This window comes from Chrysochloris asiatica, unplaced genomic scaffold (genome assembly GCF_000296735.1).
Source record: "Chrysochloris asiatica unplaced genomic scaffold, ChrAsi1.0 scaffold00033, whole genome shotgun sequence".
NCBI classification, from domain to species: domain Eukaryota; kingdom Metazoa; phylum Chordata; class Mammalia; order Afrosoricida; family Chrysochloridae; genus Chrysochloris; species Chrysochloris asiatica.
The window spans coordinates 23,453,256-23,471,421 of record NW_006408551.1 but is presented as its reverse complement, the minus strand read 5'-3'; the positions used below and the strand labels follow the sequence as shown (position 1 = coordinate 23,471,421).

At 36.7% G+C, this 18,166-nt stretch overlaps 1 protein-coding gene across 2 annotated transcripts in view; it reads left to right on the top strand.

Annotated features, from left to right (window-relative positions):
- Nucleotides 1–18,166, top strand: part of PTPRR (protein tyrosine phosphatase, receptor type, R) — a 444,293-nt gene that overhangs the window by 238,487 nt on the left and 187,640 nt on the right. For both annotated transcript variants that reach the window (XM_006859557.1, XM_006859558.1), the window contains one exon: nt 10,182–10,295. In XM_006859557.1, the coding sequence (XP_006859619.1) occupies nt 10,182–10,295 (114 nt within the window). The remainder of the gene's footprint in view (nt 1–10,181; nt 10,296–18,166) is intronic.

Sequence of the window (18,166 nt, the reverse complement as noted above, 5' to 3'; positions counted from 1 at the left end):
AGGAGCAGATAAAATCATCTTTCTCCAACAGAACAGCTGGTAGTTTCGAAATGCTGACCGTGAGATTAGCAGCCCAATCATAACCACTATGCTACCAGAGCTGTATCTATGTGTGTGTGTGTGTGTGTGTGTGTGTATAAATATACAGTCATTTAAAAGGTCAATAAAATAAACATCTAATATTTTGCCTCTTAAAACGTGTATCAGTCAAATATTAGAAATATATAAATATATTAAGTACAAATAAAGTATCAATTATGTTAAATCAAAGACACACATGAGAATAAACAAACACATAATTGATGTCCTAGAAGATGAGGTATGAATACTTAGAAGAGAAATCTTGTTATCATCACTCATAGTGACCCTGTTTAGGGTTTCCATGGATATAAATTTTTGCAGAAGCAGAAAGACTCATCTTTCTCGTGTGATGTGGCTGGTGGGCTCAAACTACTGAAATATATAATAAGCAATAATGTTTCAGAAATATTGTCAGGAGGGACCAGTCCCTAGAGAAGGATATCATGTTTGGTAAGGTGGAGAGTCAGAGAATAAGAGGAAGACCCCCAACGAGATGGACTGGCAAAGTGGCAGCATCAATGGGCCCAAGCGTGGCAACAATTGTGAAGTTGGTCCAGGATTGGGCAGTGTTTTGTTCTGTTGTGCATAGGGCTGCTATGAGTCGGTACTGACTCGATGGCACCTAACAACAACAACAATACTATTTCTAAAATAAAGATTCTTTATTTGCAGCATGAAAAGACTAAATTAATGACCACAATCCAGGAACTATTAACCCAAAGCATTGGCCTTGTGACTTTTTTAATTTAAAATACATTAAGACTCCTATGATATTCTAGACTGAAAAAGCCAATTACCTTCAAGATAGGCTAGACTCAGGTCACAGTATTTTTACTGCAACTTTCAATGCCAGATAGTATTTGAATATAACAACAAAATTTGTAGATAAAAAATGAAAATTGAATAAAAAATTCAATATCCAGCCAAGTCATTATTTATTGTCAGAGATACTATGTAAATACATTTTGAAACACTTAAAACCTAAGGAAATATAGCGTTCATGGACCCTACTTGAAGAATGTGATCTGATATATCAGATAATGAAAGCCATCAAATAAATGGTTAGCTGCCCTCTAGTTGGCCCCACATTAATGACAACCCCATATACAATGGAAGGAAACAGTTTGTCTTAGTTATCTAGTGCCATTATAAAAGAACAAGTTTGGCTTAGATGTTGTTAGGTGCCCTCAAGTCAGTTTCTATTCATAGCAACACTACGCACAACAGAATGAAACACTGTCCTATCCTGCACAAGCCTCACAATTGTGTCACTTGAACCCATTGTTGTTGCCATGGTGTTAATCCATAACATTGGGAAAAATCCTCTTTTTTACAGACATTTCATTTTGCCGAGCTTAATGTACTTCTCCAAGGACTGGCCAAGTCTCGACTTCCTGGCAGCTAAGAAGTCTGTTAGCTATACTTCCAACCCAGCTTTGTTTGTTATTCTGGTAGTCCAATACTTTTAATATTGATCTCCAACACCATAACTCAAATGCATCGATTCTTCTATGGTCTTCCTTATTTATTGTCCAACTTTCACATGCTTATAAGAATATTAAAAATACCATGGCTAGGGTCAGGCATATCTTAGTTGTCAAACTGATATCTTTACTCTCAAATACTACATTGTGAAGCAGATTTGACTAGTGTAAGAAGTCATTTGTTTTCTGACTGCTGCTTCCATGAGTGTTGATTGTGGACCAAAGCAAACTGAAGTTTTTGACAACTTCAATCTTTTCTCCATTTATCATGACGTTATTTACTGATCCAGTGGTGAGGATTTTTGTTTTCTTTACATTGCAATCCATACTGAAGGCAATGGTCTTTGATCTTTATCAGTATGTATTTTTCAAGTCATCATTGATTTCAACAAGCAAGGCCTTATTGTCTGCATATTGTAGGTTGCTAATGAGTCTTCCTCCAATCCTGACACCACAATCTTCTTCATATAATCCAGTCTCTTGGATTATTTGTTCAGCACACAGATTGAGTATGTATGGTGAAATAATACAGCCTTGTTTTATACCTTTCCTGGTTTTAAACCATTCAGTGCCCCCTTGTTCTGTTTGAACGACTACCTCTTGGTCAATGCACACGTTCCTCATGAGCACAATCAAGTGCTCATTCGCAATGTTATCCATAATTTGTCATGATCCACACAGTCAAATTCCCTTGCATAGTCAATAAAGCATAAGTAATCATCTTTCTAATATTCTTTGCTTTCAGCTAAGATCCATATGACATGAAAAATGATATTCCTATTTCCACATCCTTTTCTGAATCTGGCTTGCATTTCTGGCATTTCTTTGTGAATATACTGTTGCACCAGATTTTGAATTATCTTCAGCAACACTTTACTTGTGTATGATATTAATGATGTGATTTCCACCTTCTGTTGGATCACCTCTCTTTGGAATAGACACTAGTATGGATCTTTTTTAATCGGTTGGCCAAGTAGCTGGTTTGCAAATATCTTGGCATATATTAGTGCTACATCAGTTTGTTGAAAGATTTCAATTTGTATTCCTTCAATTCCTGGAGCTTGTTTTTGCCAGTACCTTCAATGCAGCTTGGAGTTCTTCCTTTAGTACCATCAGTTCTTGATCATATGCTTCCTCTTGAAATGGTTGCATGTTGGCCATTTCGTTTTGATACAGTGACTATGTATACCTTCCATCTTCTTATGTTTTCTGCATCATTCAGTATTTTTCCATAGAGAAGTCAAGGTTTCAATTTTTCCTTCAGTTCTTTCAGCTTGGGAAATGCTGAGGATGTTCTTCCGTTTTGGTTTACTAACTCTAGGTCTGCACATTTCATTATACTTGATTTTGTCTTGTTGAGCTGCCCTTTGAAATTTTCTGTTCAGTTATTTTACTTCATCATTTCTTCCATTTGCTTTAGCATCTCTACACTGGAGATCAATTTTCTGAGTCTCTTCTGACATCAGTTTTGATCTTTTCTTTTTTCCTGTTGTTTTAAGGACCTTTGGCTTTCTTTCTGTATGATGTTCTGTTGCCATCCCACAGTTTTTCTGGTTTTCAGTCATTAGTGTCTAATGTAAAATCAGTTCTTGAGATGTCCTTTAAATTCAGATGGGATATGTTCAAGATCATATTTTGGCTCTCATGGATTTGTTTTAATTTTCTTCAGCTTCAGCCTGAACTTGCATATGTGCAATTGATGGTCTGATCCACAATCTGACTTGACCTTGTTTTGGCTGATGATGTGGAGCTATTCCACCATCTCTTTCCACAGATGTAGACAATTTGATTCCTGTGTATTTCATCTGTTAACATCATGTGTATAGCCATCTATTATGCTATTTAAAAATGGTATTTGCAATGAATAAGTCATTGGTCTTGAAAAACTATGTCATTCAATTTTCATCATTTTTTCTAACTCCAGAGCCATATTTTCCAACTACTGGTCTTTCTCTTTGTTTTCAACTTTTGCATTCCAGTCACTTGTAATTATCAATACATCTTGATTACATGCTTGATCAATTTGAGACTGAAGAAGTTGATAGAATTCTTTAGTGGTTGATGCACAAATTTGAGTGATAGCAGTATTGACTGACCTTCATTGTAGGTATATGGGAACCCTTAATCCTAGTATTGGTTTATTACATCATATCACATCATGGAGGAAAGCTATAGCACAACTGCCAAACCACTGAGAGTCCAGGCCCAGTCAAGTTGACACAAAACTGTAACTATCACACCATTCTTTACAATGCTATCCATGGTTTGTCATGATCTACACAGTCAAATGTCTTTACATAGTCAGTAAAGAACAAACAAATATCTTTGTAGTATTCTCTGCTTTCAGCCAAGATCCATCTAGTGTCAACAATGATATCTCTTTATCCACATTTTCTGACTATGGTTTTGATTTCTGGCAGTTCTGTCAATGTATTGTGGCAACCATTTTTTAATCATCTTAAGCAAAACTTCATTTACACAATATATTAATGGTGTTTTTCAATGATTTCCACATTCTTTTGGGTTACCTTGTTGGAATGTGCACAAATATGGATCTTTTCCAATCAGTTGGCCAATTAGTTGGTTTCCAAATATCTTGGCATAGATGAATGAGTGCCTCCAGTGCTGCATCAGTTTGTTGAAAGATTTCAATTTGTATTCCATCAATTCTAGGAGCTTAGTTTTTCACTGAATGGCTTCAGTGAAGTTTGGACATCTTCCTTCAGTACCATTGGTTCCTGATCATACGCTACCTCTTGAAATAGTTGAACATTTCTTTTTGGTACAATGACTCTCTGTATTCCTTCTACCTTCTTTTGATACTTTCTGCATTATTCAATATTTCACCCATAGAACCCTTAAATATTTCAGGTCAAGTCTTGAGTTTTTTCTTCAATTCTTTCAGCTTGAGAAAAGCTGATCGTGTTCTTCCCTTTTGATTTTCTAACTCCAGATCTTCATACATTTCATTATAGTACTTGACTTTGTCTTCTCGAGCTGCCCTTTGGAATTTTCTGTTCAGCAATTTTTACCTCCTCATTTATTCCATTTGCATTAGCTTCTGTACAATCAAGAGCAAGTTTCAGAGTCTCTTATGATATCCATTTTGCCCTTCTCTTTCTTTCCTGTCATTTTAATAACCTTTTGCTTTCTTCCTGTATAATGTTCTTGATGTCATCCCACAGCTCTTCTGGTCTTCCACCATAATATCTAATGCAGCAGATCTGTTCTTGAAATGGTCTCTAAATTCAGATAGGATATGTTCAAGGTCATATTTTGGATCTCTTTGACTTATTTTAATTTTCTTCAGCTTCAGCCTGAACTTGGATATGAGAAATTGATGGTCTGCTCCACTGGGCTTGTTTCAGCTCTTGATATGGAGCTTTTCCACAGTTTCTTTCCATATATGTAGTCAGTTTGAATCCTGAGTGTTTCATCAGGTGCGTTCCATATGTATACTCACTTCTTATGTTGTGTAAACAGGTATTTTCAGTGAATAAGTCTTTGGTCTTGCAAAATTCTATCTTGTAATCACCAGCATCATTTTTTTCAGGGTCATATTTTCCAACTGATCCTTCCTCTTCGTTTTCAACCTCTGCATTCCAATCACCAGTAATTATCAATGTATTTTTATTGCATCTTTGATCAATTTCAACCTGAAGAAGTTGATAGAATTCTTAAATTTCATCATCATAGGCTTTAGTGGTTGGTGTGTAAATTTAAATCATAGTGATATTCACTGGTATTCCTTGTAAGCATATGGATATTATCCTATCACAGACAGTATTGTACTTCAAGGTAGATCTTGAAATGCTCTTTTTGACAATGAATGTCATACCATTCCTCTTGAATTTGTCACTCCTGGCATAGTAAACAATATGATTGTCAGATTCAAAATAGCCAATACCAGTCCATTTCAGATTTTGATCTTTATGTTTTCCATTTCATTTTTGATAACTTCACATTTTCATAGATTCATACTTCATACATATCATGTTCCAATATTAATGGGTGTTGCATCTGTTTCTCCTCTTTTTGAGTTGTACCCCATCAGTAAATGAAGGTTCTGAAAGCTTTACTACATTCACGTCTTTATGATCAACTCTACTTTGAGGAGGCAACTCTTTCCCAGGTGCATTTTGAATGCCTTCCAACTTGAGGGACTCATCTTCCAGCACTATATCTGACAAAGTTTCACTGCTGTTCATAAGGTTTTCAGTGGCTAAACATTCTAAAGTAGTCTACCTTTCCTTTTTCTTATCTTAGTCTGGAATTTCCGCTGAAATCTTCGCACCATAGGTGACCCTGCTGTTATTTCAAATACTCCTGGCATAGCTTCCAGCATCACAGCAATACATGAGCCACCACAGTATGACAAACTGACAGACAAGTGGGGGCTGAAAATAGTAGCAAAAGATAAATGCAGAGTGGTTAAGAAGGGTCTGAGTGAGGGTCTAAAATGTCTCGCACTTAAACAAAGTAGAAAACACTGAAATGTGGGAGGCATTTTAGACATTCAGACATACTCAATAAAACATTTGCTTTTATTCCTGGAAATCACTTGACAATCTAACAATCCAACCTGGGGCCAAAACGGGGAGGCTCTTTAACCAAGAATGGAGTTATAGATGATAATTTTTCATCATTCAAGATAACACTGAATATAAATTGATACTAGCAAGATCAGGCTCTGGACCTCAAGGAAGATAAGTCCTTCTGTGCTATTGGGAAATGAGACTGCTCTTCTCTCAGGGGCTTTGAGGACATCTCTCAAGAACAGACATGGCCATTTGGCCTCCCTCCCTCTAAGGAGACCAATAGGATGTGGGTACGGCCAAGTGTCCAGACTGCCTAATAATGTCAGGAAGAAACTAGCATTTAGAAGTCTGTCACCCTCCTATGTAAAGACAGCTTAACCATCCATTAAGAATAAATAACTACAAGCCAGTTTTAACAATTCAAACATAATACTAGTGTTAAATTCAAATGTAAATTTTAATTAATTCCACTGTCCTGATTTAGATCTAAGGTTGGTAGGCTTCAACTACTTTAGTAGACTGGCAATCAAAGAAAGGAAGATTTATTATGAAGTGGCATTTCCTTTGGAAGAGAAGAGGGAGCTTAGACCCTTGATGAAGGGAATTAATACAGGAACCTCTTAACAAGGCAGAGACCCCCTAAAATCTAAATACAGGTCGAATTTGAAATCTTTGAATTTTTTCATACCTTTAGATTTTTCTATATTTGTGTATTTGTAATTGCTCTTACTTGTTATTTCTGTTTGTATTATTATGTATCTTATGTCTGTTTGTATTATTTATTTACACTGTGAAGTAGCTGAGCATTTGCATTTGGAAAGAGCATCTTAATCTCTTTGAAATTAAAACTTTAATAAATTGTATGTTAGATTGCCAAATGGGTTTAGAATTTAAACTACAATATATCTTGCAGTTTTATGACCTAAAGCTTAAACATTGCTATTATTTATAGCCTCTGTTTGTTGTTATGATTTCGATGAGAAGTTGTGCATTTCTAGTATCTATCCAAAAGGAAGGAGGTAGTTGTATTTTCTAATTGCAGAAAGTCATTTACTTTGCTTTTGTCTGAAATGAAATTTTCAATTTGTCTGAAAATCCTTGCTTTTTCTCAGATTATATTCATAGATAATGCTTGGCATATATTAGGTCCTATACATATACTCATATATCTGTTTGTGCTATGTTTTGTTTGTTTTTTATTTTATTTAAAATAATTGTTTAGTCCTGAATAGAAAAATCAATCATCTCTATGCCTTACATGCTGTATTTAGCTGTTCAGGTATTAGTAAATCAAGAGGCAGTGATTACTAATTACATACAGGGAGATGGCAACAGTTCAAATGGGATCCTGACAATCCTCTTAATATAACTGCCAACCCACTTGCATTAATTTAGAAAAAGTTTGTGTACTTATCTTGGACTTTGTGCTATGTTTTAGCATCACTATTTTATGTGGAATAGTCAGGAATATGTGCATGAATTTTCAAATCAATCAGCTTTTCACAGGTTGGGAGACCTGAGACAAATTATTCACTTGTTTTGTTGAAATGAACCAGATGATTTCAGTGTAAATTCTCTAATTATTTCAATTTGCTTCTTCACTGGGGTAGTCTCCATTTCTGTTTCTACTGCACTGCTTTTACTTCCTTGGAAAGTTGCCTTCATGAGTGGTTTTTAATCTTCCCATTTACCATTTCAATCTGAAGAACTAAGACTTTAATACTGTTTCCACAGTTACAAGCCTCAAGCTAATCATGGCCCTGGGAATTGAGTTCTCAAGTGTGTACACAACCCTCTTGACTCCCCGTTACCAGCATGGACTGTTGGCTCCAAATCCTGCCCCTGGGACTCAGGAGCACTGCCTGTTTACCTTAGCTGACAAACACTGCTGGTGATTCTGCCTCAGTTTTATAGAACTGAGGAACCCATCTTTGGTCTTGCAAAGAAAGAGAGATAGACAAAGTCTCTAATAGAGTGGCCCATATCTAATCACAATGTTTGCAGCCTCAAAGAGCTGAAGCAGGCTGCCAGATGAAAGGTTCTCAGTTGCAGGTGGATATATAAAGCACACTTAAAAGTATACTTTTTTTCATCAATGCATTTTCGAATTCCCATCCTCTAGATTGAGCTCAAGCCTTACTTTCTGTATTAAATTATGTTATTATATATGGAAACATTTTTCAGATTTCAGGATAGGACAGAAAATAATATAGCAAATAATAGTGTTCCATCAGATGAATTTTATTTAACAAAAAGCATTAGTGATTGATGTAGCTACCTAATTTTCCGTTACTCCTTTCAAGAAGCAAATCATACTCTACTTTTTGCTGTTGTTAAGTGCTGTCGAGTCAGTTCTGACTCAAAGCGACCCTGCATAAGGTTTCTGAAGAGCAGCTGATGAGTTTGAACTGCTAACCTTACAGTCCAAATGCCCTTGCAGTTCAAATGACCTTGCAGTCCTGTGCTTACCCAATAGCGCCATAGCAGGACTTCACTGTTGGACTGTTAGTGAACATTGTTCAAAGGATATGCCCTTCTCTGGTTCCCAGTATTTTGCAGAGCTCAGTTTCTAAATCCCTAGTGTAACTAAGTCCACTAGCTCTTGCCTAATGCATTTATCCCGACTAGAGCTGGAGCTGGTTGCACCATCTTTAATGAACACCACTACATCTCTTTTGTCTTCCCACATCCCTCTGATTCTTGTAGCCTTAAGCATTTGGTCCATTCACTTATTTTGTGTCAAACTTATATTGTCTTTATGTGTAGAGAATATACCATTTCCTAACAGGAGCATAAATTCCCAAATCAATATCATTCACCTTTTAGATCAAACTGGGAAAAGGTATTTTCAGGGTTCCTACTCAAGAGATTTAAAGAGCTCTGGTAGTGGAGTGGTTATGAATTGGGCTGTGAACCACAAGGTCAGCAGTTCGAAACTACCAGCTGTTCTGTGGGAGAAAGATGAGGCTTTCTGCTCCTGGAAAGATTTACAGCCTCGGAAACCCTGAACAGGGTCGCTATGAGTCAGAACCAACTCCACGGCACAGAACAACAACAACTCACTAGATTACACTGTAAGCAAATTTTCATCTGAAAATATAGAAGTATGCCTCATTTTATAGAATTCAATAGTTATTGATTACCTACTGTGGTCAAATTAGTTACTTAAATATAACAATGGTGTGGCAATATAGGACAAGCACTAGACTGCAAACCACAAGGTCAGTGATTCAAACCCACCACTTGCTCCTTAGGAACCCTGTACAGGGTCGCTATCAGTCCGAATCAACTTAATAGCACTTAATAACAACAACAAGAAATACATATGATTTGGCTCTCTGTCTTGTAAACAGTCTCTCTCAAAAGACTATGATGCGTTTTTGAAAGTATGTAGTAAACTGATTCCTGGTTTAGAGATAGCAGTAGTACTCATGGCTTAAATTCAAGCTGCTGTCATTAATACCATAATTTAGTTTCTATATTAGGAATTTTCTAACTTTTAATTGCTGTTATTTTTCCAAAACAAGCTCAGAAATTACAAGTGTTTCTGACCAAGCAATTGAATAAAAATTATTTACCTTATCCCAAATCAGCAGAACCATTCACTTCTTTACCAGAGTTTGACAATGCAATATTGTCTCAGTCTTTTGTCTTGCATCAGAAGTGAGTCAATATATGAAGAACTGTCAAGCCTGACCTTATAGGATTTATATTGTGTCTTCCTCTCTAAGTGTGTGTGAACACAAACTAAAGTTGTCCTTTGGTCTGGAATGCTGAGATACACTTAGACAAATAGATCAACACACATTTCAGTTAAATTCTTTATGAATGTATCATTCATTTGTGTTATTAATTATAACTAGGAAAATTGTATTATTGTACAATGGACCATCTTTTTAAATAGCATCATGTAACTTTTCATATAAAATTTATGTTTAATTTTATTTCCATTAAAATGCAATAAGGTACTGTAAATGCAAGTCACAAAAATTGATGTGGCCAGTCCTGAATCAAGGACTGAAGAGTCCGGCTAAAGACTTAATATAATATGGATTTCTTATTGTCTTTATTTTTCCAGACACTTCAAATGGATGTAAACAAGTTGAATATCACCTTGCTTCGAATATTCCGCCAAGGAGTAGCCGCAGCCTTAGGACTCTTACCTCAACAAGTGCATATTAACCGCCTCCTCGTAAGATGCCTAAATTTCACATTCTAGAGTACAAACTTTGTTTCCTATTATTTAAGGGTTCATGCTATAGTTCAAGAGTCTATGGACCAAATCTAGCCTACCACCTGCTTTTGTAAATAGGTTTTTGTAATAAGCCATACTCTTTCATGTCACAATGGCAGAGCTGAGTACATGTTTTAATGAAAACAATGTACATGTTATATTGTTTTGTTTTTTGTGGTGTTTTTTTTCCCCCAAACTTCTCAGTCTCCTTGAGTATTTGTTTCCTATGCATTGTACATACCCTACGTATGTTATATGCAGAAAAATACTGCAGTTAAAATAGATTGTCCTTTGAAGACTAAAATATTTACAATCTGGCTCTTTCCAGAAAAGGTTTTTCAACCCTACTGTAGTTCAAAGCTAGCTAACTTGGTAGATTTAAACATAGCTCTGGTACCATAGTGGTTATGAGTGAGGCTGCTAATCTCACGGTCAGCAGTTCGAAACTACCAGCTGTTCTGTGGAATAAAGATGAGGCTTATGCTCCCATAAAGATTTTCAGCCTCAGAAACCCTGTACAGGGTCGCTATGAGTTCGAACCGACTCCACGGCACATAACCACAACAACTACCACCAGTTGCAGTTGGATCCATCATGGTGGCCCATTGAAGCAGAGTAGCACTTTGCTCCATAAGTATTTCAGTGGCTGACTTTTTAGAAGTAGATCACAAGACTTCTCATCCAAGCTGTCCCTTGGTGGACAAGAACAACCAACTGGTTGGTTGGCAGTCAAGTGTGTTATCTGTTTGCTCTACCCAGGATCTCTATCTACTTGGTACTACTTCTAAAACACCCTCCATTATAATAAAAACTTCTCTATCAGTTAGGGCACTGCTTTCCAATAGTATCAAATCCCTTCAAATATGTCAGCAGGATGAAAGATACAGAATACAAAAGATAGAGGATTTTGAGTAAAGAATAAAGATATATTCCTTGAAGATAGAGGCTGAAATCGAATTCCAGAATAAAAAGTTCTGAAAAACTGGGGAGAAACTGGATGGACTCTAAGGTGGAAATGAGTTTAACTCAAAGGGTCTTTTTACAGGGACCACTCTTGACCTATTTATCAATCCCCCATGTCCTTGCTTTCCCTCCATTCCTCAGTGCCTGGGGACCTTGATGTCATCCAGCTACACCCATATAGACCTGAAGTGGGTTCAACCAAAGGCAAAAAAAAGGCAAATGCACATCAGATGCCTTTTGTCTTTGTAAAAAGCTACTCACATAAAATTCATAAGAAAAAAAGCCTTTGGAATCACCTGACAATGCTAAATATTTTGTCTTAAATTCTTGCTCCTATATGTTCCTAAGCAAGTAATATCTGTTCTCCTTGCTTTAAGTAGCTATGCTTCTGCTTGGAATTCACTTTCTACTATAACTAATGTCCATATTTCTAGTTACAGAGAAGTTTTGTTTTGGGGTCTTTCAGGTCTTTGTTACTTTTCATTTTTCTTTGCAGTTTAGATCTGTTCATTCTTCATATAAACTTTCATTCTCTGAGTCAACTATTTTCTGGGACCAAATAAGTTTTTTTTTTTAAGTTTTTACTCAAGTCTGTAGAACTGACTCCATGACACTTAATAACAACAACAACAGTAGAACAGGAAGTTTTCATTGGCCAATATTTTAAGAAGTAGATTGCCAGGTCCTTCTTATTAGATTTTATTCTAGAAGCTCCACTGAAACCAGTTTACCATGGTGATCCTGCTGGTAATGGAAAACTGGTGACGTATCTTCCACCATCACAGCAACATATAAGCCACCACAGTACAACAAACTGACAAAGAACTGGTGTTTCAAATTGCCTCTTATTCATGCCCACCATTCATCTGTCAGTTTGTTGTACTGTGCCTTGTGTGTTGCTGTGATGCTACAAGCGATGCCACTGGCCTTTAAAATACCAACAGGGTCACCCACATTGACAGGTTTCAGCAGAGTTTCCAGATGCGGATCATCGTTAGATACAGTGCCAGAAGATGAGTCACTCGGTTTGGAAAATACAACTGGAGAAGAGCTGCTTCCGCAAGCTAGAGTTGACTTAATAACATGAATGGAGCAAAGCTTTCAGGACCTTCATCTGGTTATGTGGCACAACTCAAAATGGGAAGAAACACTTGCAAAAATTCACTAATAATCAGAACATGGAATGTAAGAAGTATGGATCTAGGAAAACTGAAAGTTGTTAAAACTGAAATGGAATGCATAAAGATTCAATATAGACCATATTGAATCTGACAATCATATAGTTTACTATGTCCGGAACCACAAATTTAAAAAGAATGGCATTGCATTCACTATCAAAAAGAGTATTTCAAGATCCATCTTGAATTACAATGCTGTCTGTGATAATATAATATCCATACGTCTACAAGGAGTCCTGGAGTGACACCTTAGGATAAACAGTGGACCCCAAATTGAGATTGAACCACAAGGTTGGCAGTACAAAATCACCAGCTGCTCCTTGGAAATTCAGGGTTACTATGAATCAGAACTGACTTGATGGCATTTAGCAACAAGGAAAAACCAGGCAATGCCACTATTATTCAAATTTACTCACCAACCACTAAAGTCAGTGATGATGAAACTGAAGAATTTTACCAACTTCTTCAATCTGATATTGATCAAATATGCAATCATGATGCATTGATAATCACTTGTGATAGGAATGCAAAATTGGAAACACAGAGGAAGTATCAGTAGTTGAAAAATATGGCCTTGATGATAGAAATGATGCTGGAGATCACAGAACAGTATTTTGCAATACCAATAACTAATTCATTGCAAATACCTTTTCTCAACAACATAAACAGGAACTATTCACTTGGACCCCACCAGTGGAATACACAGGAATAAAATTAATTATGTTTGTGGGAAGGAACAATGGAGAAGCTGAATATCATCAGTCAAAACAAGGCCAGGGGCAGACTGTGGAACAGATCATTAATTGCTTATATGCAAGTTCAGATGGAAACTAAAAAAATTTTTTTAAGAGTTCACAAGAACAAAAATATGACCTTGAACATGTTGTTGTTGTTGTTGGGTCGAATCAGTTCCAACTCACCGCAACCCTACACACATCAGAATGAACTACTGCCCTGTCCTGCGCCATCCTTCCAATCATTGTTACACTTTAAACCATTGCTGCTGCCACTGTGTCTTGAATATAGCCCATGTGAATTTTGACAACATCTCAAGAACAGATTTGAAGCATTAGACAACAATGACTGAAAAGCAGAAGAGTTGTTGGGTGGCATCAAGAATATCACACATGAAGAAAATAAAATGTCATTAAAAAGACAGGAAAGAAAGAAAAAACAAAATGGATATCAGAAGAGACTCTGAAAATTGCTACTGAGCAGAGACAAGTTAAAACAACTAGAAGAAATGAGGAAGTAAAAGAGTTGAACAGAAAATTTCTAATTGTAGCTTGAAAAGACAAAAACAAGTATTACAATAAAACGTGCAACGACCTGGGATTAGAAAATCAAAAGGGAGGAACACATTTAGAATTTCTCAAGTTGAAAGAGCTAAAGAGAACATAAACCTTTGACTTCCAATACTGAAGAGTTCTATGAGCAAGATCTGCCACTTGTCTGTGGCTTTGTTGTACTATTGTGGTTTGCGTGTTGCTGTGATTCTGAAAGCTTTGCTACAGATATTTTAAATACCAGAAAGGTCACCCATGGTGGGCAGGTTTCAGCTGAACTTCCAAAGACAGACTAGGAAGAAGGAGAGACAGACTACTTTGGAATATTTACTCACTGAAAACCTTAGAATATTTAATATTGAAACATGATAAAGAGGACCAGAATATTGTCAAATACGGTGCTGCAAGATGAGCCCCTCAAGTTGGAATGCAAAACAAAAAAATTCAACTGGGGAAGAGCTGCTTTCTCAAAGTAGAGTTGACCGTGACAATGCAAATGGAGTAAAGCCTTTGGGAACTTCATTTGCTGATGAAGCACAACTCAAAATGAAGAGAAACAGCTGTAAACATTCATTAATAATTGGAACAGGGAACGTACAAAATACGAATCTCAGAAAATTGGAAATTGGCAAGAATGAAATGGAACACATAAACACTGATATCCTAGGCCTTAATGAGATGAAACGGACTGATATTGACCATCTTGAATCAGACAATAACATGATTAACTATGTCAGGAATGACCAGTTGAAGACGAGTGGGATTGAATTTCATCATCAAAAAGAACATTTCAAGATCTATCTTGAAATACAAGTCTGTCTGTGATAGGATAATATCCATACGCCTACAAGGAAGACCAGTTAATGCAACTTTTATTCAAATTTATGCACCAACCAATAAAGCCAGTGATGACGAAAGAGAATAATTTGACTAACTTCTTCCCTGTGAAATTGATTAAACATGCAATAAAGATGTATTGATAATTACTGTGGATTTGAATGCAAAGGTTGGGGGGAAAAAAAGAAAGGAAAGAGCAGAAGTTGGAAAACAAGGCCTTGGTGATAGAATTGATGCTACAGATCACATTACAGAATTTTGTAAGACCAATGACTTCTTCACTGTAGATACCTTTTTCAAACAACATAAAATATGCCTCTCATATGGACCTCACCAGATGGAATACACAGAAATCAAATTGACTGTGTCTGTGGAAAGAGATGGTAGAAAAGCTCCATATCATCAGTTCAAACAAGGCCAAGGAAAGACTGTGGAATGAACAATCAATTGCCCATAAGCAAGTTCAGACTGAAGCTGAAGAAAATTAAAGTAAGTCAATGAGAGCCAAAATAAGATCTTGAACATACACACCTGAACTTAGAGATCATCTGAAGAACAGATTTGATGCATTAGGCACTAAAGACTGAAGATCAGGAGAGTTATGGGATCGCATCAAGAACATCATACAGGAGAAAGCATAAGGTCATTAAGAAGACAAGAAAGAAAGAAAAGACCAAAATGGATGTCAGAAGAGACTCTGAAACTTGCTCTACAGCGTGGAGATGGAAGAAATAAGGGAATAAAAGAGCTGAACAGAAATTTCAAAAGGCAGCTCAAGAAGACAAAGTCAAATATTATAATGAAATGTGCCAATGCCTGGAGTTAGAAAACCAAAAGGGAAGAACATGATCTGCATTTCTCAAGCTGAAGAAACTAAAGAAAAACTTCAAGCCTCATTTTGCAATATAGAAGGATTCTCTGGGCAAAATATTGAATGATGCAGAAAGCATCAAGAGAAGATGAAAATAATACACAGAGTCACTATATCAAAAAGAAATGCTCAATGTGCAACCATTTCAAGAGGTAGCAGATGACCAAGAGCCAATGATAGAGAACGAAGAAGTCCAAGGTGCACTGAGGCATTAGCAAAGAACAAGTCACCAGCAATTGATGGAATACAAATTGAAATATTTCAAGAAACTGATGGTGGCAATGGAGGCACTCACTCATCTATGCCAAGAAATTGGAAGATGGGTATCTGGCCAAATGATTGGAAAAGATCCATATTTGTGCCTATTCCAAAGAGAGATGACCCAATAGAATGCAGAAATCATTGAACAATATCATTAATATTGCATGCTAGTAAATTTTTCCTAAAGCTCATTCAAAAATGGCTGCAACCATACATTGACAGAGAACTTCCAGAGGTTTAAGTCAAATTCAAAAGAGGGTGTGGAACAAGGAATATCATTGCTGACGTCAGATGGATCTTAGCTAAATGCAGCTAATATCAGAAAGATGTTTAGCAGTGTTTTATTGACAATGCAAAAGATTTCTATTTTGTGGAACATGGCAAGCTATGGACAACATTGTGGAGAATGAGTATTCCAGAACACTTAATTGTGCTCATTGGAACTTGTACATAAACCAAGAGGCAATTGATGAAACAGAACAAAGGAACAGTGAATGGTTTAAAATTAGGAAAGGTGTGTGCCAGGGTTGTATTATTTCATCATATTTATTCAATCTGTATGCTGACCAAATATTTCAAGAAGATGAATTATATGAATAAAAACATGGCATCAGGATAGACTCATTAACAACCTGGATATGCAGATGATACAACATTGCATATTGAAAGCGAAGAGGATATACTTACTGATGAAATTCAAAGACCACAACCATTGGTATGCGTTGCACCTCAATGTAAAGAAAACACAAATCCTCACCACTGGACCAATAAATAACATCCATATAAATGGAGAAAAGATTGAAGTTGTCAAAGATTTCATTTTGCTCAGATCAATCATCAACACTCATGGAAACAGCAGCCAAGAAATCAAACAACATATTGCATTGAGCAAATCTGCTGCACAAGACCTCTGTAAAATGTTGAAGAGCAAAGATGCCAGTTTGAGGATCAAGGTGCACCTGACCCAAACCTCATGGTATTTTTAATAACCTCATATGCATTTGAAAGTTGGAAGTGAATAAGCAACACTATAGAATTGATGCTTTGAGTTACGGTATTGGAAGAGAATATTAAGTACCATTGACTGCCCAAAGAACAAACCAATTTGTGTTAGAAGTACAGCCAGAATGCTCCTTGGAAGTCAAGTTGGCCAGACTTCATCACTCATACTTTGGACATATTACCAGGAGGGACCAGTCCCTGGAAAAGGATATCATGTTTGGTCAAGTGTAGTGTCAGGGCAATAAAGGAAGCCCTCCAACAAGATGGATTGGCACAGTGGCAGCTGTAATGGATTCAGACAGAGCAATGAGGTTGGCGCAGAACTGGACAGTGTTTCATTCTGTTGTGCATAGGGTCGCGATGAGTTGGTACCAACTCGTTGACACCTAACAACAACAACAACATTATGGGTAAAATGTAGTCTTGTATGGCACTCTAGGATAAATACTGTATTGGTAATTGCAAGGCTCACAGTTTAAACCCACCAGCTACTCCTTGGAAACTCTATCCAGAGTCACTGTGATCAGAACAGACTTGATGGCAGTTAACAATAACAACAACAACAAAGGCCAAAATATGTAATGATGCAAAAAGCATCAAAGAAGTTGGAAGATATACACAGAGTCACTGTACCAAAAAGAACTGATCAGTACTCAACCATTGCAAGTGGTAGCATATGATCAAGAACCAATGGTATTGAAGGAAGAAGTTTGAGCTGCACTGAAAGCATTAATGAAAAACAAGGCTTCAGGAATTGATGGAATACAAATTGAAATCTTTCAACAAACTGATGCAGTGCTGGAGGCCTCAATTGTCTATGCCAAGAAATTTGGAAGACAGTTACCTGACCAAACAATTGTAAGAGATCCATAAATGTGTCCATTTCAAAGAAAGGTGATCCAATGAAATGCAAAACTCATCAAATGGTATCCTTAATATCACATGGAAGTAAAATTTTGCTGAAGATAACAAAAATGGTCACAGCAGTACATTGGCATAGTGGCAGTGGTGGTGTGCCATAGAGTCGATTCTGACTAATAGCGACCCTGTATAAAGTTTCTAAAGCTGTAAATCTTTACAGGAGCAGAAAGCCTCATCTTTCTCCCACAAAATGGCTGGTAGTTTCAAACTGTTGACAGTGACATTAGCAGCCTGACTCATAACCACTATGCTACCAGAGCTCCTTACATTGACATAGAGATAGCAAGAGCTCATCAATTATACTTTGGACGTTTTGTCAGGAGAGACCAGTCCCTGGAGAATGACTTCATGCTTGGAAAAGTGGAGAGATGTGAAGAGAATATCAGAAAGTGTGTAAAACACAACTTTGAACAAGATGGATTGACACAGTGACAGCAACAATGGACTCAAATATAGCAAAGCAACAATTATGAAGATGGTCCAGGGCCAGACCATATTTCATTCTGTTGT